The 26,258-nt window shown below is 48.2% G+C and overlaps 1 protein-coding gene across 1 annotated transcript in view; it reads left to right on the plus strand.

Moving 5' to 3' along the window:
* MPHOSPH9 (M-phase phosphoprotein 9) overlaps positions 1-26,258 on the plus strand; it is a 61,161-nt gene that overhangs the window by 23,640 nt on the left and 11,263 nt on the right. The window contains exons 7-15 of the mRNA XM_006894696.1: positions 930-1,036; positions 5,646-5,771; positions 5,906-6,366; positions 7,196-7,351; positions 13,360-13,447; positions 18,329-18,544; positions 21,530-21,577; positions 22,722-22,786; positions 25,259-25,360. Of these exons, the coding sequence (XP_006894758.1) occupies positions 930-1,036; positions 5,646-5,771; positions 5,906-6,366; positions 7,196-7,351; positions 13,360-13,447; positions 18,329-18,544; positions 21,530-21,577; positions 22,722-22,786; positions 25,259-25,360 (1,369 nt within the window). The remainder of the gene's footprint in view (positions 1-929; positions 1,037-5,645; positions 5,772-5,905; positions 6,367-7,195; positions 7,352-13,359; positions 13,448-18,328; positions 18,545-21,529; positions 21,578-22,721; positions 22,787-25,258; positions 25,361-26,258) is intronic.

The following is a 26,258-nucleotide window of genomic DNA, read 5'->3' on the forward strand; positions in this document are numbered from 1 at the left end:
TGTCCAACTCTCTGATGCATAACAAGTGATTGCGAAGACCATGGCCTGTATCAGGCTCACCTTAGTCTCCAGAGAGACACCATTGCTCTTCAGTACTTTCGAGAGGTCCCTAACAGCAGACTTTCCCATGACAATGCGCCTTTTCATTTCCTGGCTGCTGGTGCCAAGACTGTTAACTATGGAGCCATATCTATCTATCTATCTATCTATCTATCTATCTATCTATCTATCTATCTATATCTCACCTTCTGAAATATTTCAGGGTCAGCTAATTCTTTTTGGTACAGTGACTCTGTGTAATACCTCCATGTTCTTATTTATTTATTTATTTTAAAAATTAATTTTCATGAACGTTTACAGAGATTTTGGATTTCCATACATTCATTGTTGCATTTTTCTCCCTGCCCACCCCTCCCCCCAGTTCACACCTCTCTTTGAAAAGTAAAATAAAAATTATTTCATTGGTATACAATCCACCCCACCCCCCAGCCCTGTATATTTTAAATTGTAGTAGTTTAACTTTTGATAATATTTGTTTTCAATAATTGAGTCCTTAAGTCAGGGTGTGACATGGGTCGGATCCCTGGTGGTGCAGTGGGGTAAGCATGGGCTGCTGACAGAAAGTTGGTGAGTTGGGCCCCGCCTGTGAGAGAAGGTGTGACAGGCTGTGTCCATGAAGATCAGGGACCCTGGTGGCAGTTCTGTCCTGTCCTCTCAGGCCCGCTGTGAGCTGACACTGGGCTGTCATCTGCAGTGGCAAGGCCTGTATGAGAACCTTTGCCCGTTAGATTCACTTGGCCTGTACCATTGACCCCAAACCGCGCCGCAGCCCCCAGTGAATTTGACTGAGGTTGGTCAGTCAGTGTGGAAAGCGCTGCACTCTGTGTGGGTGCCTCACCCTCTTCTGTGCTGTGTGTCTCTGCTCTTAGGCCTGACTTACCGGAAGCTGGAGGAGAAGGATGTGCACCACTGTCTGCCGGAAGTCTTAGAGGAGACCCTTGTCCCGTCCTCCTGCACAGACATGTCCCCGAGCCAGGTGATCTCCGTGAGTCCGCTGTGTGTGTGTGTGTGTGTGTGTGTGTACGGGTGCATGTGTAGGCCGAGGCTTGTGTTCACCACTCCAGCTCATTATAAGTTTATTTTTTACCTCATTCCCTTAGGAAGACCATGAACTTTCAGATCATAGCCTCCTTGTTTCAGTTTCCATGTCTCTTGTTTCTTGGTGAAGTCACTTAACCCACAGGGAAGCTCCTTGGAAGTGGACGACTGTGTGTGGGGAGGCTTGTGGAGATGGAAGGAGGCAGTCTGTGCCGCTGTCAGAGGTGGTCAGCTATGCAGAGGCCTCAGAGCTTCACTTTTCCCCTTTCCCACACCTGGCCTTGCTCTCCTGTGCGGTGACTTTCCCCACTGACTGATTCGTGGACAATTGAAATATCAAATATTTTGTTCTTTAAGAGTGAAGAATTGACAGGCGTATGTATTCATCTTCTCTATTATGAACAAGTAATGAGGAGAATAAGATTGGCTGGAGGGAGGTGACACTTGGTCTGTAGGGCCTGTGTAATGAGTCCCAGACACTTAGAACCACAGAAACATGTTTTCTCACTGTTCCAGAGTCTGAAACCAAGGTGTGGACAGTGTCCCCTCTCCCAGGAGGCCCTGTCCTTGTCCTCCTGCTTCTGGTAGCTGCCAGTGATCCTGGGTGCCCTTGCCTTGGGCCAGCGTTAATTCACATCTCTGAGTTCTTCTTCAAGCACCTGCCTTCGCCTTGTGTCTGTCTCTCTGTCTAGACGTTCCTCTTTTCATAAGGACACTGGTCCTTGGGTTAGGGCCCACCCTACAACCTCACCTTGACTTTGTTCTGCCTGCAGAGCCCTTCTTTCCAACTGCGGTCACGTTCATAGGCCCTAGGGGTTAAGATGTTAGCATACCTTTTTAGGAGGATGCCGTTCGACCCACAACAGAGGAATCCCATGAAAATAGCCAAGACAGATGTGACAAGGAGAGGGCCCTGCCGAGCACGTAGGGCACAGGGACAGCAAGGCACTGTGGACCTCAGAGCCCAGCAGGGTGACGGAAGCCAACATCCTTATTTTAGCAGAGAACCATGAAAGAAAGGCCGATAAGCAGAGGAGATAGGAAGTGCCGGGGTAGTGTGAGGGTTTCGTAGACCCACTCCCTGGAAAGGCCTCGCCAGGCCTCGCCACGCTTGTTCCTTGCTTGGAAGCATTAGGACAGAAGTCCTGTGTGTGTTGGTTGACTCTAGAATGACAGCCATTTGTCGGATTTCCCATGTGATACTGACCTGCTGGACTGAGATGGTGCTTGTATCTTACCTGGACACTCCCCTCCTTCATGCTGCTGCTTTTTTTTTTTTTAATTATTTTTTAATTTTTAAAATTTTACTATTTTTTGTGTATACCATCAAATCAGATATGACTAGTACAGGAGGAGATTGTTCCTCCTTCTCCAGCAGAGCATCTGGTGGATTTGAACTGCAGTACAGCTTCTTGCCCCTAGGCCACCAGAGCTCGGCCCTCCTTCATGCTTCTAGGAGAATGATTTAGACTTAACTGAGCAGGGCTTTTATCAGCTTCGTCTTAGATCTGCTTCTCCCGGTTAGTTTCTGTGCTTTATACTGGCTCTGGTATGAAGTTCACCCGGAATCGGAAGCCTCGGCCTTGAGCCCCTGTAGTGAGCCTGTCTTTGACCCCAGGGGGCGTTGTTGCCCAGCATGTCCTGTCAGCCCTTCCTTACCTGCGTGTAGAGCTCTGGAGGTATAGTGGTAAGAAGCTGCACCGCAATTCTTAAATGCTTGTTTCCCAGCTTCCACTGTCGTGCCGGGGGTTTTCTTACACCATATCTCAGCCATCTGGCCAGTTCCCATGGCTTTGTGACTTGCTTATAAGCAAGTGACAGTTATAGGGAGACCTCAGGGAATTTGTGGGCTTGGTCCCAGACCACCACAAAAAGTGGTTGTTCAACCCCAGGGTACACAGTTCGAATCCACTAGATGCTCTGCTGGAGAAGGAGGGGCAGTCTCCTCCTGTACCAGTCAGATCTGATTTGATGGTACACACATACACACACACACACACACACACACACACACACACACACACAATAATAAAATAATACAATTTTTTTTTTAATGTAGTTGTTGCTATAAAGCAAGTCACCCAGACGTTTTGGGTTCCCAATGTGTCTGAAAGTTATGTGCATACCCTAAGGAGGTCTGTTAACTGTGCCAGGTGGTTGTGAAATGCTGTCGAGTCCCATACGACCCAGAGCGACCCTATGAACAGCAGATCTGAACCCTGTCCTAACCCGTGCCGTCCTCACACCTCCTGACGTGCCAGAGCCCATTGCAGCCGTCACTGTGCCATCTGTCTCGTTGAGGGTCTTTCTCTTCTCCGCTGCTGACCCTCCGCTTTCCCGAGCATCACGTCCCTCTCCAAGGAACAGCCCCTCCTAGCAACATGCCCAGAGTACGTGAGCCCAAATCTCGTCATCCTTGCCTCCAGAGGGCACCCTGGCTGCACCCTCTCCGAGACATACTTGTTTGTTCTTTGGCCATCCATGACTTGTTCAGCGCTCTTCTCCAACACCACAGCTCAAAGGCATCAATTCTTCTGTCATCCTTATTTGTTGTCCAGCTCTCAGATGCATAGCAAGTGATCGGAAAGACCGTGACCTAAAGCAGAGGCACCTTAGTCCTCAAACATAGCGTGGTTAAAAAAGGTGTGGAAATTACCAAAACAGGACACAAGAAACAGAAAACAAGCACGTTGTTGGAAAAATAGTGCTGATAGATTTGTTCAACACAGGGTTCCCCCAGACCTTCACTTGTTTTTTGGTTTTTTTTTTAAAAAAGACAATGTCTGCAAAGCACGATAAAGTGAAATGCAAGAAGATGAGGCGTGTCTGCATCCCAGTTGCCCTTTGCCAGACGTGGTCATGAAACGCATAGGTGACAACGTGTATCGTCCCTTCAGGGAGACAAGTGGCAGCTGCATACTCTCCTCCGGCTGTTGGCCGTGTGCCGTTGCTCACCACGGCCTTTGAGCCTTGTCAAGGGACCTTTGCCGCTTGGTGTGTTGAAAAAGGAAAATCCAAAACAAGATTGGGAAATTGAATCCGTTTTAAGTGTGTTGACACTTAACAAATGAATGCCTTTGATATGTTTCCATGTTCGCAATACAATTAGTCGTCCTGTTTACAAGTCAAGTATAAGGTTTTTTAAGAGAAACATTTTGGATATTCTTTAACCTTTTTAAGGCCTGGAAATGGGACAGAACTCTGTAAGCTTAAAAACATATGGTGATGCTCTGGTGGCCTAGCGGCAAGAAGCTGCACTGCAATCCCAGAAACACGTAGTTCAAATCCACCAGATGCTCTGCCGGGGAAGGAGGGGCAATCTCCTCCTGTACCAGTCAGATCTGATTTGACGATCACACACACAGAAAAAGAATAACATAAAATTTTAAAAAACAAACAAAACCATATGATGATAGCAAAACTGTTTCCAAACCCTGTATTAAAGGGCTGGCAAGTCAATGTCTGTAAGTTGAATATTCACAACTACGTCCGCACGCGCACATGTGTGTGTTTGTGTGTGAGAGAGAGAAGGTGAGATTTGTCATTTTAGTGTTTCTGTCACAATTTGATGGCATTATGTCCATCATGTTGTACATCCATGATTATTTGTTTCACATTTTCCTGTCACCTCTAACAGAAACTCTTCAGTGCACCCGAAGCAGTATTTTTTCCTTTTCTCCCCTGCCCCTGTTAACCCCTAATAAACTTTGGTCTTTGCACAAGAGAGGTCCTTGGCTGTGGGTTTGCCCAGTGCAAAGGCAAGCTAAATGACCCTGTATGGTGAGCGCCCCCTTTTGGTAGCTGTTTGAATCTCTCATCTCACCGCCAAGAATGTCAACAGTTAAGATTGTCCCCCAGCCCCGTGGGGGCTGAAGGACACCCTTGGTCCCGCTGTGCAAGAAGTCTCTTCTGGAAGGAGTTAGGGCTTGAGGTTTTAGTGTTTGGTGCCTGGGCGTTCATATGCCACTTCTTTGTCACTTTTCTAGCCCAGGAAAGCCCTGAGTTCAAGCTTTGGAAATGAGTCAATATCAGAGCTTCTTACTTTACTGATTGGCTTGGGGCCTTACTTGGCCTCGAGGAGTTTCTTAACTCTTTCCCTCTGTCAACTCTTGAAAACTCCCACCTGTAGCTGTCTAGCTGAGGAGCTCCACCTCGCCCCCCATACGTGTCCCTTTGAGTCACATGACATGAAAGCAGCCAGAAGGTCCCCCATTCTGCTGGTCACTCGTCACAGAGCCTTCTCCTCCTTCCAGGTGTGGGTCATGCCAAGGATTCTGCCCTTCCGAAGTCCTTGCTGGCCGCTCAGTCACAGAGTCGCCATTCTCCCTGCCTGTGTGTTGTTAGGAACCGTGAGGAGTGTTGGAGATATCCTAACAGTGGATAGTGACGTCCCTGTTGTGTGTTAGAAATCGAACAGACGTGTTTAAAATCTTGCACCATCTCTTTATAGTCCCGATCTTGGTATCAATATAGTGGTGGTGTTTTGTGGGTTTTTTTTTCTAGCTGGTAATACCTTTTAAGTAATAATTTTATTTCATATTTTTCAGTCTAACACTAGTAATGAGATGAAGCGACCATCACTGAAGGATATTTATCATAAAAAGCAAAGAGGACCCAAGCATTTACCGGAGAGGACTCTCACCTCTGCTCCCACTCCAAACCACCCGCCTGAGGTAAAGTGGCCGTTCCGCTGAGGGGGACCGAGATTTGGGGTTCTAACATTCCCCCCTCAGAGCCCTGGCACCTGCTCGCTTGACATCCGACAGGGCAGAGGGGGGACCTCACGGCTCCCCGTCTTCTTCCTCAGATCCTGACTCTGGACCCAACATTGCACAGGAAGCCAGGGCAGCCCACTGCAGGGATTCCGCCACACGGCTTGGCCAACCACCTGGACGAGCGCATGTCCTTTTTCCCGGACTCTGTCCTTGAGCCCAGTGTGTCCAGCCCCTCTGCCATCGACTCGTTTTCCCATGGCAGCCACGTCCCGCCCCGCCTGTCCGGATTTCCAGAGTACCCCTCCCCTGGCCCGGGTGCCCTGATGGACTCTTGGCAAAACCACACGTTCCCCGGCGAAAGCAGAAGCAGCTCCACGTTTCCGTCTGTGTACACCATCACTAGCAGTGACCTCTCGGTCAACACCGTGGAGGAAGAAAGCACTGTCATGGTAACCGCAGCCTCAGTCAGTCAGTGCCGGCTTCCAGGTACAGCCAACAGTGCCCCAGAAAGCATTTCCTTGACTTCCTTGGACGACCCTGTGATATTGTCTAAGTATGTATTTCAGTGAAGAGCTCTGTCATGTTCCTAGCTTTTCTATTATGTCTGTTTGAATGAGGGAAATGATTTCTGTTGAGCTTCAGTAATATAGAGCATCTTAAGTTTATAAAAGGAGACATAGAACTTTTTTTTCCCCCTCTTAAATCCTGGTGTATTCAAAAGAAATAGTTTTGGTGCAAAATTCAAATTGCACACTTCAGAGATTTTATACTGAGCCACAAACTTAATACAAAAGGCACATACTGGATAAGAAAAAAAATAAGTGTTTGGTTCTTAAATGTTTAAATTAGAATTTCATAAAGTGCTTTTCACTAAGTCATATAGTAATCAAGTGGATATCATTTCCCTAACAAAGGCACCTTGGAAAGTTATTGGCACATGGCATTCTACCTTGCCTTTTTCTTTTTCCTTTTTGGTAATCCCAAAGTCTTTCTCCAGAGACATAGTACCTTTAAGATGATGGTGTTGTGTACCACTGAATCAGCACCAGTCCGTAGCTGGTCCTCTGGTGGGTTTTTAGAGGCATCAGTTACACAGGGAGAGGCTGCCCATCTCTCTCCTGTGGGTTTGACTCTGTGCCTTTGGGTTGGCAGCTCAGCTCTTTACCACCAAGCCACCAGCATTGTTTTTGAAATCGAACATTTAAAATAACAAGCAACTGGCCCAACTTTGTTAGTTGCCAGACTTGGTGCTTGCTGCGGGTGTGGGGTGCTGAGTGGGGAGGTGTGGCTGCAGCCTGGTTTCTGAGCATGCATGTGCTGCTGGTCTCTCGGAGGGCGACAGTGTGGGCTCGCCACCAGTGCCTCTGTCCCTCTCACTGCAGGATCCGACAGAACCTGAAGGAAAAGCACGCGCGACACATTGCCGATCTTCGCGAATATTACGAGTCGGAAATTAGGAGCTTGAAGCAGAAACTGGAGGCCCAAGAGGTTTCTGCCATTGAAGAGTGGAAGAAAAGCAACCAGATTCTTGTGGACAGGTATAAATCAGAGTTTACCTGTTGACTTGGGGTCTCGCCAGCTTTCCCGCGGTGGTCAGGCCCTGGGAAAGCAGAGGTTTTAGATTTGAACGTTTCACCATAGGACGTGTGTGTTAAGTGGTTATTTTTAAAATCACCTGTGATATACTGTTGTTGGTACGTGTCCATGAGTTGGGACTGACTCATGGCCGACTCTCCACTGGGTTTTCAGATGCCACAAGTCAGCCTAGAGGAGCTTGCCTGCCCTTCTCCCGCAGAGCAGCTGGTGGATTCAGACCGTGTCTTTGGGTTGGCCGTGCAGCTCCTTACCCTGGACCAGCAGAACTCGCTGTATCGTGCCCTAGGAACTGAAAACACGCACAGGATGGGGCGCCTCACTCCTAGTTCTAGGGCGCGACATGTGGCCATTTATTCTGTGTGGACAAAGTACTGAAAGTGTTGAGCAGACTTAATGCATGAGGGCAGTGTCGTTTACAGGAGGGTTAGCTTTGCAGGTGGTAAAGCACCTGCCTGGAAGCCTGGAGGGCAATGGTTTGAACCTGCCGACCATCCTGCAGAGGAAAGATGTGGTGGGCTGCTTTTATAACCATGTGCCGCCCTGGAAACCCTGTCAGTCCCGTGTCCTGCACGGTCACTGGGCTGCAGTGGACATGACACTGGAAACCCTGTCAGTCCCGTGTCCTGCACGGTCACTGGGCTGCAGTGGACATGACACTGGAAACCCTGTCAGTCCCGTGTCCTGCAGGGTCACTGCGCTACAGTGGACGTGACACTGGAAACCCTGACAGTCCCGTGTCCTGCAGGGTCACTGCGCTGCAGTGGACATGATTCTCCAACATCCACACTGTTTAGAATAGCTCACGTCCAGCCTTCATGAACTTTCAGAGACAGCTGTCCCACTCCAGAAGCCACAGAAACGCAGTGGCTGGCAATGCCCTCATGGAAATGACAGTGTTAAGCTCTGGTGGCCTAGCGTTAAGGGCTTGAGCTACCAACTCAATGTCCGGGGTTTCGAATCCACCCACTGCTCCAAGGAAAAAGATAGGGAATCTCCTCCCATGTAATTCACAGCCTCTGAAAACCCCCAGCAGGGGCAGCCGTGAGTCGCTTCCGGCTACCAAGTTCAGGTTCCGGTAACAAGTGCCTGTTGTCCTGACTCCAAGATGACTTTACACCGTTTGAGGTTTTAGCTGAGATTGGTGACAGAGTTTTAGCACCATCCTTTAAATTCTTTAAATGATACCTGAGCAGACTGAAACCAGCTGCTGGTCCCAGAGCTACAGAGACCCCTTCTCCAAGGGCAGAACAAAACAAGCAAAAGCTCCAGCCCCTTAGAAAGTGACCACGAGGGAGCGGATGTCCAGCCTTGTGCTTGGTGACTTCACCGTCAGCCTTGCACACGAGTCAGTCTTCAGGCGCGTGGCTGTGGCTCGCTGGGGCCTCACAGAGCCTTTGTGCGACTGTGTGTTTCTGCAGCTTCCAGCCTGCCCTCTCTCGGTGGTGGCGCAGAGGCGTGGGCGCCGGGAGAAGGAGGCAGTCCAGCAGCTGTGAGCAAGGGACATGACAGCCAGAGCTGTTGCCCATGGTCCTCTGAGCCACGTAGGAAAAAGCACGTGTGCTCCTCTCCAGGGTCCCGCAGCCTTTCTTCCTGTGACTTCCAGGAGCCTGGTGCAGAGAGACGGCAGCTAAGGGCCACGCTGGTGCGTCAGCCAGCACCCCAGAGTCATCTCCACCCCAGGGCCATCAGCCAGCACCTCAGGGCCGTCAGCCTCCACCCTGAGGCATCACCCACCACCCCAGGGCCATCAGGGCCATCAGTCAGCACCCCAGGGCCGTCAGCCAGCAGCACCCCAGAGTCATCTCCACCCCAGGGCTATCAGCCAGCACCCTGAGGGCCGTCAGCTTCCACCCTGAGGCATCACCCACCACCCCAGGGCCATCAGCCAGCACCCCAGGGGCCATCAGTCAGCACCCCAGGGCCGTCAGCCAGCACCCCAGAGCCATCTGCACCCCAGGGCTATTAGCCAGCATCCTGAGGGCCTGGGCTGCTTGACTGTTCTGACCAGCAGGGGCAGCAGCAGCTAGGTGGACAGGGCAGTTGCTGGACTGTTTTGAACCAGCTGGGGTAAAGACAGATCACGGTCATGAAGCGCTGGCAGCCAGAGAATGATCAGTCAGTTAAAGTGGCTTGACCTAGCTCGAGCACATAGCCCGGGGTCACAGTGTAGGTGGCAGATGGACAGTCTGGGTTTATAAGGACTGCGCTCTGACAGTCGCTGATAACTTCACGGAGGGATGCCAGTAAATGTGGTAACAGCAGGCAGACCGATAGCAACACGTTAGACATTTTCCCCTTCCCCAGAAGGATCTGGGTTCCAGGGCCTAGGCCACATCTTGGCCGCCCTTTGCTTTCTTTTGCATTTTCTTCACACATCGGGGCTTTGTGACAGTCTCTCCTGAGGCATCATTTTCCAGCGGCCTGTGCTCACTCGGTGGCCCTGCGGCCCGTTTTGGTCCTTCTCACCGTGTTGCACACTTTCTCCTCTTGCTTCTGTACTCCGGACTGCAGTCGGGTGTTAACGTCTGCACTGTGGTTGTTCGGTGCCTTCGAGGTGACTGTGACTCATGGTGACCAGTGGACAGCAGATGTGACCTGTGTCCTGTCCCGCCTCCCACGTGTCCTGGGAAAGCGGAATGTCAGGGCGGCTGCCTTGGCTGCGATGCTGACTTCATCACCGTGGCCTGGAGCTGAGCTGCAGCGCCTGCCGTGTGGACAGCAGAAAGAGCGTGGAAAGTAGCCGTCCTGTAGAACCGGAGAGACGGTTGCTTTAGGACGAAACCCAGTGCTGCACTGTCGGCACATCCCGCGACTTTTGTTGGTCTTTTTGTCTTCTTTCACTTAAAACGGCTTAAGTGAGGAATCCCGCTGGGACCGTAATGAACTCAAGGACGCTGCTGTGGTGGCCGGCTGTGATATCATGCCGTTAAGTCACACAGTTGCAACTCGGGACGTGATATCCAGCATATCAGGAACTGTGAAAGTAATAAAACACAGAGATACAGAAACCTGACTATGGGGGAGCTTTCTCCCAAGGACAGTTTTCTTAGTGTTTGATTTCATCAGCTTTTAATCTTCCAAGAAGCCTTTGTGCATAGTGTTTAGTAGCATGAACTCTGCAGCCAGCGCGCCTGGCTCCGCACGCCAGCCTCACGGCCCGTAACCTGGGTGACAGGCAGCGAGGAATGTATATCATCCCTGCCTCTGCTTTCCCGTCTGTAAAATGGGAGCGATAGGAATCCTACCTCACCGATGGTGAGGATACCGGGAAGTTGACACGGAGCCTGGTACATTAAATAAAGACGCGCCATTGAACACGGAGTCAAAACGTTGACATGTATTAACGTGAATTCTTGTAGTTCGTTGTTTTGAGGTCCTGAGGTTACTGACGTGACGTCTTTCACTGTAAGAAGAGCACGCACAGCCACACCACCAGTCCACAGGCCTCAGGCTGACGCCCACTCCCGCTTACCCACCAGCAGGTTTCCAACCCTGTTGTTGATCTTGTCGGGAAAAAATGGCTCACCTTGCTTTTGGAAGTTGCTGGCGGATTTGAACCGCCAGACTTGGAGTTAGCAGCGCAACATACCATGTGCCCTACCACCAGAGCTCCTTGAGAAGAGCGTATCCATGCTGATTGAAACAATACTGAAGAATTCTGCCGGAGCCTGTAGGTCCCGGATCCCGGAGTTATTTTTTTGCACATTTCTAAAGATCTTTATGGCCCTGCAAGGATATATACATACTCCCAACTCCTCACTTGACGGTTACCATGTTGTCTGATGTTGCATACTCAGGACAGCGGTGAACAATCCTGGTTCAGTTCTTTTGCACAGTTACATGCATCTGGCAGTGACAAGTGCTGTGGGTTAGGGTAGTGCTGGCTGACAGGGTTCCAATTACATGCCAACCTGGCTGGGACCTGACTCTGTTTGGAAGTTATGCAATGCAAGCTGGCAATTAGGCAATTATAGATAGTTATTTATATAACAGTTGTTGTTGTTGTTGTTGTTATGTGCTGTCGAGTCACTTGCGACTCATAGTGACCCTATGTACAACAGCCCTAAACTCTGCTCTGTCCTGTGCCAATCTCACTGTCTCCAACACACTCATCCCGATTGCCCCAGTCACCAAATCAATCCATCTTCCAGAGGGCCTTCCCCTCCTGCGCCTGCCCTCCACCCTCCCAAGCATGATATCCCTCTCCAAGGACTGGTCCCTCCTTGCAACATGACCAAAATATGTCAGACGAAGCCTCAGAATCCTTGCCTCCAAGGAGCAGCCCGGTTTAACCCTCTCCAGGGTGAATCTCTCTTTTCTTAGCAGTCCATGGCACCCTCAGCACTCTTCTCCAACACCAAAGCTCAAAAACATCAATTCTCCTTCTATCCTCCCTGGTCATTGTCCAGCTCTCTGATGCATAACAAGTGATTGCAAAGACTATGGCCTGTACCAGACGCACCTTAGTCTCCAGAGACACACCGCTGCTCTTTAGTACTTTGGAGAGGTCCCTAAGAGCAGACTTTCCCATTGCAGTACGTTTTAAAATTTCCTGGCTGCTGGTGCCAAGAGTGTTGATTGTGGAGCCAAGCAGACTAGAGCTGTGAACAATCTCAATCTCTTCACCATCCATCCTGACACTGCCAATTGATAACAATATAGCTATAGTCATTCTATAACAATCAGATCTTTGTCACTGACCTATATCAGCAAGTAAATATTATCAGCATAGCATTCCTTTAATGGCCTAATGGTAAAAGTGTGGGGACAGAGAGAGGGTGTATGTATGATTTTTTTTCAAGCTGTTTCTTGTATAGTATTCTAACTTTTTTAACTTAGTGTTTTATTGGAGGAGAGGCAGGTATAGAGGGCTCTGGGCACTGATGGCTTTCTCTGTGCCCCAAGTGGGGGTCGGCAAAGCGGACTTGCCAGATGAACTGGGGGTCTCTGGCCCAGAGTTGGCCAGCATTTGGGCATGCCGGAATGGTAAAATACTGAAAGGTCAGGCCACACTTAGTGTCTCAGGAGACTTAGTGTCAGCTGCACGCAGCCTCTGGCTTCTTGAGGAGAGGCAGGTATAGAGGGCTCCTGGCGCTTGTGGCCTGTTTTTCGTTGTTTTTGTTCAGTCTTCTAGGTGGTGTAGCACTGGTCTGTCTATTTGCTGTACTGAGGTAACTTGTGGTTGCTGTGAAGCTGAATGAACACTGTTACACTGATGTGTCAAATATGAGAATGGTTACCCATAGCAGACAGTGTTTGGTGGTGCTTCCCGATTTAAAACAAGCTTGGAAGCAGGAGTGGCATCCACTTCCGTAAATAGCTTGCCTCCAGAAACCCTGTGAACCTGGAGAAAGGATGAAAGTCATGCAACTGTTGAGGACTTTCGTTCGTGGGGGACGGCACTTAACAACAACAACAACAACAACAGTGTTTTATTATTGTTGGTGTGTGTCTTCAAGTCAGAACCCTCCAGCAAGTTTTCAAAGGCAGTAAATCACACGGGAGGAGATTGCCCATCTTTCTTCTGTGGAGCAGCTGGTGGAATTTGAACCGTATGCTTCTGAGATTACAGTGCAGCTTCTTACCACTAGGACTCTACTCAGTGTTTGTTGTTGAATGCCATTAAGTTGGAACTGACCCGTAGCTGACCCTCCAGCAGCTTTTAAGAGGCAGTAAATTGCACGAGAGGAGACTGCCCGTCCTTCTTCCGGTACTTAGTGTTTACCAGGATCTTTTTACGTGATTGTTTTAAAAACCTGTCATTTCTCTTGAGTTCTAGAATATCCCTTCACTGAGCTGTATTTTACTACAGTGGCATCCTGAGTCTTCACGAACCTTGGAGGACTTATTTGTTGTCTGTGGGAGAATCAGTTAAGATTTACGTTGATATTTTTAAAGGGAAGAGGTTTTTCGCATCTTTTAACTATTTCATTTTGATTCTGGTTTTTAGATGCAGCCAGTTAGATAGTGCCCTGAACGAGGTGACAGGCCGTGTGAGAACACTGGAGAACAAGAACAACCTCCTGGAAATGGAAGCGGTGAGCACTCTTGGTAACGTTCTAGTGGCTTCTGTTAAAAAGCCCTTTGTGCTGAGAGCTTCAGAGACTGTTTTCTGATAGCATTTCTGGCTTCTTTATGATGTCTTTCTCTCAAGTAAGTTTACATTTTGAATGCTGCTGGTGTCCTAGAATAGTTTTAGTCTTTGTTTTGCTTTTTTAATGGAGACGTAATTTGCATGTCATGCCGCTTCCCTTTTGAGCCCAGAGTTCAGCCGTTTTTCAGTGTGTGCACCGACCATCCTGCAGCCGTCCAGCCGTCCACTGTGAGGGCACCTTACTCACCCCCACGAAGCCCTGTGCCCATTAGCAAGCCCTCCCTTCCCTTGCCTCCCCCCCAGCACCTACTCATCTGCTTTCTGTCCCCGTGGCCTTGCTGCTCCTGAGAGCTCACATCCGCGAGCCCCAGCGCTGTTGGCCCTTTTGTGTCTGGTTCTTCCAGCCTTTGTAATGTTCTTACGTTTCAGCCACATTGTGGTAGGGACTGGCGTCTCTTTCCTTCCCTGGCTCGTTGATGTATTTGTCAGTGGATAGGTGGACACATTCTCCGCATCTGTCCCTCACCCGGTGGGTGTGTCATTTGTCGTCATTCTCCAGCCCATCCACGTAAGGTTATGATGGATAATCGTGCAGATTTAGGTTTTATGTGACGTGTGTTATCAAATTTGCCGGACATTTGACTGTATGGATCACAAGAAGCCATGGCTAGCATGGAGAAGGATGGGAATCCCAGAACACTTAGTTGTGCTCATACAAAATCTACACCTAGTCCGGTAAGCTATTGCCGAACAAAGCAAGGGAGCGCTGCATGGTTTATAGTCAGGAAGGCTGTGCACCAGGGATGTATGCTTTCCCTGTACCCATCCAGTGTGCTGCGCAAGTGATTCCTGAAGGTGGACTCCATGAAGAGGAATGCGACATCAGGATGCAGTGAAGACTCATTAACAACCTGTGTTATCCAGATGACACAGCGTCGTTTGCTGAAAGTGAGGAGGACTTGAAGTGCCTGCTGCAGACCATCAAGGACCACAGCCTTCAGTATGGATTACATCTCAGCATCAAGAAGACAAAAGTCAGCACCCTCCTTCCTTTCCAGTCCCGGCTTCGGATGCAGCTGCAGTCCCAGTGTTGAGGCCCAGGAAGAAACAGATTGCCGTATATGAACTTCCTTTTAAGGAGAGGGTGTTGGTGGCCAAGAAGGATGTCCACATGCCAGCACCCTGAATTGGCAGATGAGAGCTTGCTGACCCTTTCATCGTGAAGGCCATGCAGAGTCTCAAGTCACGAGGCAGTGTGAAGGAACAGTTCGCCTGGTGCCTTACCAGTGGGGGTATCTACCATATCTGTATGGTTACCTCCACCTGCCCCTGACAGTGTGCCCACCACTGTGGGCCGCAGCTGTTCTGAGCCTGGCAGGCCATGGCCTGAGGGTCTGGAAGGCAAAGGAGTCACAGGACTGACTTGAGGGGAGACTGACAGATAGGGATGGAGTACAGAGCCTCCTGGTGCCAACAGGAAAGCTGAGTCTGGGCTGGGTCAGCAATGGAATTCCAGTTTAGAGGCAGATTTTGTTGTGGGCGTGGTCAGCCACCTCAGTAAAGTTGGAAGGACTTGTTCTGTGTTGAATAAACATGCAACCAGAGGTAAAAGAGAGGTCCTCACCACTGAGCCAGTAGGCAGCATCATGATAAACGGAGTAAAGATTGAAGCTGTCAGTGATGTCATCTTGCTTAGATCCACCATCAACAGCCTTGGTACCAGCAGTCAGGAGATCAAGAGACAGGACGTATTACACTGGCCAAGTCCGCTGTCAGAGTCCACTCCAAGATATTGAAGAGCAATTGTTGTCAACCAGGGGCAAAGAAGAGACAGGGACACCCAGGACATAGAAAAAGAACAGAGAGCATAAAGGCAGGGGGCAAACAGCTAGAAGACCGAAGCCTCCAACTTAGCCGCCCTGTAACTTTCTTGAAAATCACTAGGGAGAAGATCACAAAAGTCTATGCACATGAAGCTAGTTTCGTCCTGTTGACAACCTTATGCTTGACTCAGGAAGGAGGGATTTGTAAATGCAGTCAAAGAATTGAAAAAGCTCCGTTTGATCTGCCTCGGCGCCTGGTTCCTGTGATCTGTCTCAGGAAGAATTGCAGCTTATATTTATGCCTCCCTTAATTCCTGGGTAAGCATTTGGTTTAACATTTAGTTTAACATTCAGTTTAATACTTGGCTTCCCACAAGCAATGACCTAGGTTTGGAAGCAGGAGTAGCATGCATTTTCTAAACAACATGCCTCTGGAAACTCTATGAACTTTGATAAATGTCGATAGTTGTAGAAGGGCTTCAGGCCTTTTGTTCACAGGGTCGCTATGAGTCGGGCTTGACTCAAAGGCAGTCATCAATAAGAAGCAGCAATGATGTCAGTTTGAAGACTACAGTGTGTCTAAAGTGCTTCGCTGGAAATGGAGAAATAAGTCCGCTGTTTTCATGTGTCACCAGGTGTTAGTCTTCTTTAATAACTTTTTAAATTAGGCTTTGGAGGAAGATGCCTGTTTGGTTGTATCTATTTTCCCATTTTGACTGCTTTTTCAGTTATCTTCTAAACCAAAAGCTTCATGAGGTCAGGGACTGTAATTTTTATAATGTTGGTGAACCAGCGCCCGACACTTAGTGATGGTGTTGCGTACCATCGAGCCAGAACCAACTCACAGCTGACCCTCTCGCAGGTTTTCAGAGGCTGTTAACAGACTCTCCATCCAGAGGCTTTTAAAGAGCAGATTGTGCGTCGTTTTCCCAGGAAGTAGCTGCGTCTGAACGGTATGCCTTTGGGATTGCAGTGCAGCTTCTTACCACTCCCCCACCTCCGCTGCTACAGCCCAGGGACGTACCTGTTTCCTGAAACATCTTCCATCGGTTTCTGGGGTCTTGGTTTTCACTGATGCCTTCAGTGCAGCTTGGTCCTCTGGCTTCAGGACTGTTGGTTTGGGATCACATTCTGCTTCCTGAAATAGTCGAGTGTCAGGGGAGCTCTGGTGGCCTAGTGGCAAGAGGCTGTACTGCAATCCCAGAGGTACACGGTTCAAATTCACCAGATGCTCTGCCGGAGAAGGAGGGACAATTTCCTCCTGTACTAGTCAGATCTGATTTGACAGTACATGCACAAATAATAATAATAATAATAATAATAATAATAATAATAATAATAATAATAATAATAATAATAATAGTCGAGTGTCTCAGTGACTGTGTGTTTCCTTCTCATCTCTTGATGTTTTCTGTGTCATTGAGTGTTTTCCTCATAGAATCCTTCACTGTTTCAACTCGAGGCCTGAGTTTGTTCTCCACTTCTTTCAGCTGAGAAACGGCATGCGTGTTCTTCCATTTTGGTTTTTCTAACTTTGCATATTTTATTTTCATACTTTGCTCACGCTGCCCTCGGAACTCTTCTGTTCATCTCTCCTACTTGAACACCCCTTCCCCTCGTTTTTGCTTCTTTTTCATTCTGGTGCAGTTTTCTGATTCTCTTCCATTCCAAAAGACATCCATTTCTTCTTTTTTTCCCCTCCCCCTTTCCTGTCTTTGTAATGACCTTTTGCTTTCGTCATTGATGTCCTTGATGTCATCTTACAGCTTCACTGGTCGGTGACTAAGGAAGACCGAAGAATTGGTGCCTTTGACTTGTGGTGTTGGTAAAGAGCATTCAGTATGCCGTGGGCTGCTGAAAGAACAAATCAGTCTGTCCTGAGGGGCGTGCAACCATAGTGCTCCTTAGAGGCGAGGGGGAGGAAACTCATATCACCGGCCTTGGGTGTGCTGTCAGCAGGGCCAGCTTTGGGTAAACACATCCTGCACGGGCAGACGGAAGTTCAGTGAAAGAGTGCAAGAGCCTCAACAAGATGAACTGACACCAGTGACCAGCACATTGAGCTTGAACATGGAGATTGTGACAGTGACTCAGGGCAGGGCAGGGTTCGCGTCTGTTGTTCTGGGCTTGCTGTGAGTAGTAGTGGACTTGATGGCACCTAACAACCATTCTAATCTAGGAGAACGGTCCCTTCCAGTCTCTCGTCCAACCCATGGGTCTATGTAACCCAGGATTTACAGCATCAGAATCACACATCACTTCATCTGCTGCTTGTGCTTCTGTTTCATACTTTTTTTAAAAAATTTATTATTAATGTTAATGTCAATTTACAGAGGCTTTGGGTTTCCATTCATTCATTGTTGCACTTTTCTCCCCTTCCAACCCTCCCCCCAGTACACTCCCGTCTTAGAAAAGTAAATGAAAAATTCTTTCATTGTTTTATAATCCCTTCCCCCAAGTCCACTCCACTATGGAACCTTCGCTCTGGACTCCTGTCATGACAAAAATACCTAATCACATATCCCTTTTAAACAGTTCTCTCCCTCATCTGTTTCAATGCAGTATCCATTATTGAACCCATCTTTCTCAGTCTCCCCCTAACCCCGAGGTCAGTCCTGTTTTACAATAGTGGCACCATGTAGTATTTGTCCTTTTGTGACTGAGATACTTCACTCAGCATAATGTCCTCCGGGGTCACCCATTCTGAATAATATTGTATGAGTTCCCTTTTTTTAATGCAGCGTAGTATTCCATTGTGTGAATATACCACAGCTTCTCTGCCCATTCGTTTGCTGATGGGCACTTAGGTTGTTTCTAATTCCTTGCTATTTTGAACAAAGCCATGATAAACATGGGTGTGCATGTTTATCTGCTAGGGTGGCAGTTATGGTGTCTTTGGGGTCTGTTTCATATTTTAATGCCTATAATTTATTAGCTGTTACTGAAACATCTTCTCCCCCCACCTTAAAAAGAATTTCTTCTCCTTGTGTTCTTTCCTGTAGAATGATTTAAAAGAACGCTTCAGTGCAGCCAGCACTGCCTCCAAGATTTTGCAGGAACGGATTGAGGAAATGAGAGCGAGTAACAAGGAAAAAGACAGCACCATCACTCGGCTCAAATCCAGACTGCACGACGTAGAAGAAGCCTTTGAGGACGCTTACAAACGCTCGGATGAGAAAGAAGCCAGACTCAAGCAAGAGAGCAAGATGTTTCAAGACGTGAGTAGCGGGTAGTGGTGACCGTGCGACGTGGTGGGGGGCACGCTGCTTGTGCAGACACTTCACTCCTAGACGCTGCAAAGACTTTGCCAAAGTTCATTACAGAGGTTGCCCAGCTCTGCCCCCGCTGCAGATACGTGCCTTGTTGATGAGCCGGTGTGGGTGTTAGAGCAGGAAGTGAGAGGTTTCAGAAGAGAGGTGTCACACCCACGCCTGGTTGTCACTAGTGTGTCACCCTTGGAACCCTCTCGGGTCCCCTCTGTTTCTCTGGCCGAGTGCAGAGCTGTGGGCCAGACTCAAGGGCAGCTGTGTTGTCCTTTTTATTTTGATTTAAACTTGACTTTCAATTTGGGTTTGTGTAACACTGCATCATTCTTTAGTTCTAATCTGGATCTCTCCAGGATGGAAGGGTCTCTGAGGGCTGTGGTCTCAATGCCTCATCAGTTTCTATTAGCAAATTTCTGTCTCTTTTTGCCTGAGTCTATATTACACTGAATGTGGGGTTTTTTTGTTGTTGTTGTTGCTGTTTAATTAAATTTTATTTTTATTATTTTATTCTTTTTTGTGTGTGTATCATCAATTGGGATCAGACTGGTACAGGAAGAGATTGCCCCTCCTTCTCCAGCAGAGCTTCTGGTGGATTTGAACTGCGTGCCTCTGGGATTGCAGTGCAGCTTCTTGCCATGAGGCCACCAGAGCTCCCTGTGGGTTTCTTTTTAAAATTCCAAATGTTGGTTCCTGAGCAGGAGGAACCGTTAGAGTGAGGCAGTGAGAAGGGTGTGCCGCCCCTGTGCACACGGACGTGTCTGACTCTGCTGTGGTTTGGGGAATCGTTTCTAGAGCAGCCCGTTTTCTGTTCAGCACTGGGTTCACTGACTAGCGCTGCAGTATTGTCCCCTCCTCCCCGTGTCTGGTGGCCACTCGTCCTTTCTTGCCTTTGGACCTTTGTCCCTTGGCTCGTACTGCCTTTGTGGCCTCGTGTGGCGGGTTGTTCTGAGAGAGCACCTCCTTGGGGCACTGATCGGCTTGTAGACCTGGACACTGTTTAGGTGAAAGTTGAGTGACAGGATGTGCTCCTGCCCAGGCCTGCAGGGTGACGAGGCGCCGTGGTCTCGGGGTTCACTGTGAGACCAGCAAGCCTGATCTTTTCTACGGGATTGAGTTTTTTCCCACGTTTTTGTCCCACTCTTTCCAGGCCCCCAAACATGCTCCCTTCCAGAAGTCGGCAGTGCTAGTGGGGTACCATCTGGTGCTTCCGCTGTCAGGCTGGGGTTCACATGACTCCCAGGTCCTCTGCGGTGGGGATGGTCACTTGCCTCCTCTCTTTATCCTGGGCGTCCATTGGATGGCAGTGCACCGCCTTCTGAGACCCCAGTCACCACTAGCCAGCGTAGCGTAGAGCCTGTTGTCTTTGTGGATTGCGTCGTGCCGATGGACCTTAGCACCACCGATGCTGCGCTGCGGGGCCTCGCTCTCGACAGAGGCTCAGAGTGATGTGTTCGTCGTCTTGTTGGGGAACTTCCAAATGTGAATATGTGCACACCACATCTGTTTGTTTTTCTGTGCAAGCAAAGAAAAAAGTTAGAGGAAATGCTTTTCAAAGGAAGATATAGGATAACAGGGCATCACTGGTCACTTCTCAGCTAATGGAGGAAGACGTAGTATAACAGGGCATCGCTGGACACATCTCAGCGAACATAAGTTATAGGATAACAAAAAACAAAAGAAAAAAAGACATAGGAAAATGACATCACTGGACACATCTTGGCTCCCAGAGGAAGATGGGATCGCAGGGCATCTCTGGGCACATCTCGGCTAGTGGAGGAACGTGCAGGATAATGGAGCATCGCTGGGCACATCTCGGCTAACAGGAAGATGCAATCCTTCTGTAGATGGTGGAGTGGGGGTGGGAAGGCTATCAGGTTTATTCACTACACGTAGGTTTTTCTGGAATGACTGTTTTCCTAAAGAAAAGTCATCCAGCGTCTTGCCTGGGCCCTCTAGCCAGGCTCTGGTCAGAGTGGGGGAAGGAAGGGTGTGAAGCTGGTGCCCATGCACACTTGTGTTCACACAGCATGCGTGGTCCATCCTTAATCCTTCCCCCTCCTCCTCTGTCATTTATCCCGGCTGGACAGTCCTCTGCTGTTTTGGATGGGGACAGCGTCTGGCTCTTCAACAACAGCATGGCACAGCGGTTAAAAGTGCATAGGCTAAGGGAGCTCTGGTGGCCTAGTGGCAAGACACTGCACTGCAATCCCAGAGGTACACAGTTCAAATCCACCAGATGTTCTGCTGGAGAAGGAGGGGGCAATCTCCTCCTGTACCAGTCAGATCTGATTTGACGGTACACGTAAAAATAAAAAAAAAAAGTGCATAGGGTGTTACCCAAAACCTTGGCGATTTGGACGCACCATGGGAGTAAGAGGTGGCAGCCTGCTCTGAAGGTTTGCAGCCTCGGACACCCAAGGGCAAGTTCTCCTCTGTCTCTGGATAATTCTGGGTTAATAGCGAGACCCCACCCTTTTCTTCTCTCCTCACTCCAGGGATCTCAGTGGTGCCCCCTGTGTGAGCCCCCACACCCCACTTCTAGCCCAGGTTCCGGTTCACCAGCGAGACTTACCATCAGCCGTGGTCACCTCTCTCTAGTAGGGCCCTTCCCCTTGGGACGGTTTGTTGCCTTTTCTCTGCCCTCTGTGACACCTGCGTTTTGGGTGCACATGGGTGGTGATTTGTGGACTCTTCCTCAGTTGATGTTTAGTGTTGGTGGTTGTGTGCTGTCGTGTCAGAACCAACCCATAGCTGACCCTACAGCAGGTTTTCAGAGAGTGAACTGCATGGGAGGAGATTGCCCAGCCTTCTGCAGAGCAGCTGACGGGTTTGAACTGCGTGCCTTTAGGATTGCAGCGCAGTTTCTAACCACAAGGCCACCAGCGCGTCCTATAATGTTTGCTACTGATGTGCAATTCTTCATTTTTTCCCATGCAGCTTTTAGGAGAGTACGAATCCCTTGGAAAAGAGCACGAGAGAGTCAAGGTAACGGTTCATTGCTTGTGTTCTGAATTTCACGGTGAGGCAGAAGCCCTGAGGCAGGGCCAGTGGGCTGGGCCTTTTCTCCTCCTCCTGTGGCTCTTGGGACCAGACCATTCACTTAACTGCTCTGTGTCCAGAAGAGCCCTTGTGGTGATGCCGCGGTTAAAGAGCTTGGCTTCTGAAACACCGCAGGGCATTCGTGCTCCGTCTTCGCAGGCTGCTGGGATTTGGAAGGGAGTCCACAGCTGTGGGTTTGGTTTGGGGCTGCTGAGCACCCCTACTGAAAAATTCTTGCCCTGTTTAACATGCACATGTGTCGAAGTCATTAATTCCTCTCGCAAATACTTGTTGAATCGCTGCTGCTTTTGAGATGACTTAGTTGAGAGGAGATTGTTTAGTTGGGTCTAAGGTGCCATCCAGACGCAAATCATTGTGTACTCCTATTTAAATAAGCTTGCTTTTCAAAGCGTTGCTCTTTCATGAAGCTTTTTTTGGTTTGTGTTTATTGGGTTTACAGGGTCTGAGCTCTTAATTAAAGCCCTGTGTGGGGACTGCATGCTTGAATGCAGTGAGAGCTCTTCATAACCTCTAAGTGGGACGAGTAATTATCTTCCCTAAAATGCAGGCTGCGGTTATTCAGGGTTGGTGGCCAGGCCTTCACAGAGAGGCGGCCAAGCGTTTTGGGGTTTCAGGAGTCATTTGAATTATATATGAGATCTCATTATTGCAGAGGTTTTTAGTTTGGGGTTTGTTTGTGTGTGTGTGTGTGTGTGTGTGTGTGTGTGTGTGTGTGTTTTCCTCCTTCGTCTTTAACCATTCTCCTGAGGGTTGTGTTTCAGCCAGGCTTGTGGTTACTAGGTCTCCTCTTATGCTGACTGAGGAAAGCATTGGGATGTATCTATTGCTCAGGGACTGACAGGCTGCGGTTCGCGAAGGCCAACATCTGACTCTTCTCTTTTCCACCTTGAATTCTCTCTGGTAGATCTGTGGGTGGCTTGATGCCTTACCTCCTGAGTACCTGCTCAGTTTTCTGTCTAGCTTTCTGGTGCTGCCTCAGATTTTTTTATAAATGCATTTGGAAATATAAAGAATACCCATCTAACTATTTCTCTTTAGTTACCTGATTTCTCCCCCTTTATTTTCATAGGATACGCTAAATACAACTGAGAACAAATTGCTTGATGCACAGACTCAGATTTCTGATTTGAAAAGGTAAAATATATTGTCTTAATAAGAAGAAAATATTCTAGAGAGTCTTTCTGCACTTAAATGTGGGTCTGTCTGGAATGTGAGAGAAACAGTTTTTCTTAAGGATTTCTAATCAATTTTAATCTTTTTATTATTTCCATTTTTATTTTATATTTACACACACACACACAAAATACAGAGCTCTGGTGGCCTTGTGCTAAGAAGCTCCACTGCAGTCCCAAAGGCATGCGGTTCGAATCCGCCAGCTGCTTTGTGGGAGGATGGGCATTCTCCTGCCTCTGAAAACCTGCTGGAGGGTCAGCTATGAGTTGCTTCTCACTCAGTGACACGCAACAACATGCACACAGAGATACATACAATGGCTTTTATATACCAATATATAACATGACAGTTATGATCGAGACTCACATAGAGGTGTTTGTCACATATCGAGGTCCTAACAGACGAGCTGTCTCAGACAAGGCCGTGCAAAGCAGTTGATGGTGCCCTCATCCTTAGTTTCCCTTCTTGAGTTTTGCTGCTTGATTCAGTGGTGTGGTGAGCAAGACTCTCAGGTGGCCGCCGGGAAAATGCCACCTGTTAGAACACCTAGAGGACAGTTTCTGCTTCCTGTCTGCAAGTCCTCATTTGCCACTAGCAGTTTTTTGTTTGTTTAAACTGGGGAGGCGCACAGGGTGTGAGGTATCTTAATCTCTCCCTGACCAGGAAGCTCATTTGAACGTAGCCAGAGAGGATTTGTAAACTATTGGAGCCTGTATTCCTGGTGGTTAGGCCTCAGATGGATGGGTATGTCCTCAGGTATTGGCTGCTCTTCGACCTTGGTAGAATCCAGATGACATTAACTGTGGACTGGAGCAGTCTTGCAGAAACAGTTTCATTCAGTGAACTCTTTTTTGCCTTGCAAAAGACAGGAGCACTGAGGCATCTTTGTGGTCGTCCACTTTCCTAAAGACCTTGTTCAGCGATTCTGTTAATGATTTTATCTACTTGAACAAAACAGACCATTGAGGGGGAGACTCAGAAACTGTCTCAGGGAGCTCTGGTGGCCTAGTGGCAAGAAGCTGTACTGCAATCCCAGAGGTGTGCAGTTCAAATCCACCAGATGCTCTGCTGGAGAGAGAGGGTCAGTCTCCTCCTGTACCAGTCAGATCTGATTTGACGGTACACACAAAAATTAATGAAATAAAATAAAGATTATTAAAAAAAAGACCTTTTTTTAAAAAAGAAACTGTCTCTGTGGCACATTTCCTGGTGTCTTGAGAACACCTTTCTGTCTTCAGTTGAAGGGAATGTCCCTGACCCAGCGGCTCCCCGTGCCCGGGGTGTGGGGAACAGGGTCTGCAGGATGCTGTCTGGCGTCTGCACACTCCACGCCTTTCTTTTTTTTTTCTTTTTTTTAATTTTGTGTGCGTGTACCGTCAAATCAGATCTGACAGGTACAGGAGATTGTTCCTCCTTCTCTAGCAGAGCATCTGGTGGATTTGACCCGTGCACCTCTGGGATTGCAGTGCAGCGTCTTGCAACTAGGCCACCAGAGCTTGCCACTCCATGCCTTTCTGTGAGACATTTACCTCCCATCCTGGCCACTTTATTGGGCTGCTGTGAAGCTGAACAACCTTAGAGTTTCTCTCTCTCACCTTCCTTCCCACAGGGGAGGTAATGGTTTGAGTCTAAAGGATGAGGCGAGGACAGATGCTAAAGTTAAAAGAAACAAGAGGTGCTGAAGGACCCTCAAAACCAGTGATTTGCCAGAGGAGTTATTTTTTTGTTGTTGGTATACTTGAAAGCAGACTTGGATCAGAATCATACCAGGAATCAGACGAACGGTCTGTTGGTTTAAAATTTGAGTTACTGTAGCTTTTGCGTCTTTCAAATGCTAGGAAGTTTTTTCTAATCATTATTGTTGGAAGTTAAACCAATTCCCTCTCTTTTTCTTTTTTAATTTATTTATTTTTCATTTCAGTGCAAATCTACAGAGATTTTGGAATTCCATTCATTCATTGTTGCACCCTTCTCCCCGCCCACCCCCCTCCCCCCTTTTTCTCTTGTGAAAGAAATGCCTCTTAAAAACTTTATGTGCATTATCACCGCAGACATAGAATGAATCTTGTTAAGATCCTAACTTAGTTGATTGCCTGTGTTAATTTGATTTAACACGTCCTCTGCATTTTGCTGGAGACTCAAGTGTACCTGCCATTTTTGCTCTTGCCGTATTATGTGAGCATGTTGTCTTCTCCTTCAGGGGTGGTGTTTGAAATGCTTGAGCGGGGCAGAAACTGTCTTTTCTGTTCTACTTACTTTGCCTGGTTTTGCTTGGTGTTTAAAAGTTTAATGATGGCACTTTCCTCTGGAAATGATTTTGGGCAGGCACCTCACCCCTCTTCCTGGAGGGTCTGCTACATAAACAGTCTGGGAACGAGTTATGTTTAAAATGGGTTGAGATGTGTTCAACTTGTCGCATTGCTTTTTAACCAGGACAGTTTCCAAACTCGAAGCTCAAGTCAAACAAGTAGAGCACGAGAACATGTTAAGTCTTCGTCACAATTCCAAGACTCACACCAGGCCCTCACGTGCCAAGTAAGTGACTTCGTTTATTCTCTGCAGCGTGAGACCCTGGTGTCCCCTTAGCTCATCTGAATAAATGCAAGGAGCGTTGGAATGAGATGTCTCCACTGGGCTGGGGGTGGGCCGTCGTGTCTGTCCCAACTCACACCCGCCCTCAGGACAAGGCAGAGCTGCCCCCTTGGGTGTCCTGGGCTGTGGTCTGTGTCGGGGTGCATCTCCAGGTCTTTTCTCCCCGTTATGGAGCTTTGACGTGTGAACAGGAAAATTACCAGGGATGGTAAACGCTGCCACGCAGAGACTTCCCAAATGAGGAACCCGTGAAACTGACGGGGACTAAGTGGGGCTTATTTCACGCTTATGCTTTATTCCACTGTGTGATCTTAGACAAATTGTTTGTGTGGGAGTTGTTTTCTTTTACGCAAAAATCAAGGACCTTGGGCTAGAACAGCTGCAGAGGCCTTTTAAATTACAGATTTTTTTTTTCTTCTTTCTTTCTACAGAACGGGAAGGTCTGTGATGATGGGTATTAGTTACTTGTGTGGGTTTTTCTTTAGTTTTTTTCCTTTGGGGATTTTTTTTCCAGAATTAGCTTTGCTGTAAAACAAACTCAATGCTGTTGCGTTTGTTCTTTTTTTTTTAAAAAAAAAAATTCTTGATATTTTAACGAAAGTTTGCAGAAAACTTGCATTTCCATTCATTGTTGCACATTTTCCTCCCTGTCCGCCACCGCCGCCCCACCCCAGTTTGCTTTCCTCTTTAAAAAGATTCTTTCATTGTTTGTTGCGTGGATTCTGACTCCCGATGACTCTCTCAGGTTTCTGAAGCTGTACGTTGTTACAGGAGGAGACCGCCAGTCTTTGTCCTGTGAATCAGTTGGTGGATTCAGACTGTTGATCTTTTGATTAACGGT

The sequence above is a fragment of the Elephantulus edwardii genome, unplaced genomic scaffold (genome assembly GCF_000299155.1).
Source record: "Elephantulus edwardii isolate Elephantulus edwardi_28Jun2011 unplaced genomic scaffold, EleEdw1.0 scaffold00148, whole genome shotgun sequence".
NCBI classification, from domain to species: domain Eukaryota; kingdom Metazoa; phylum Chordata; class Mammalia; order Macroscelidea; family Macroscelididae; genus Elephantulus; species Elephantulus edwardii.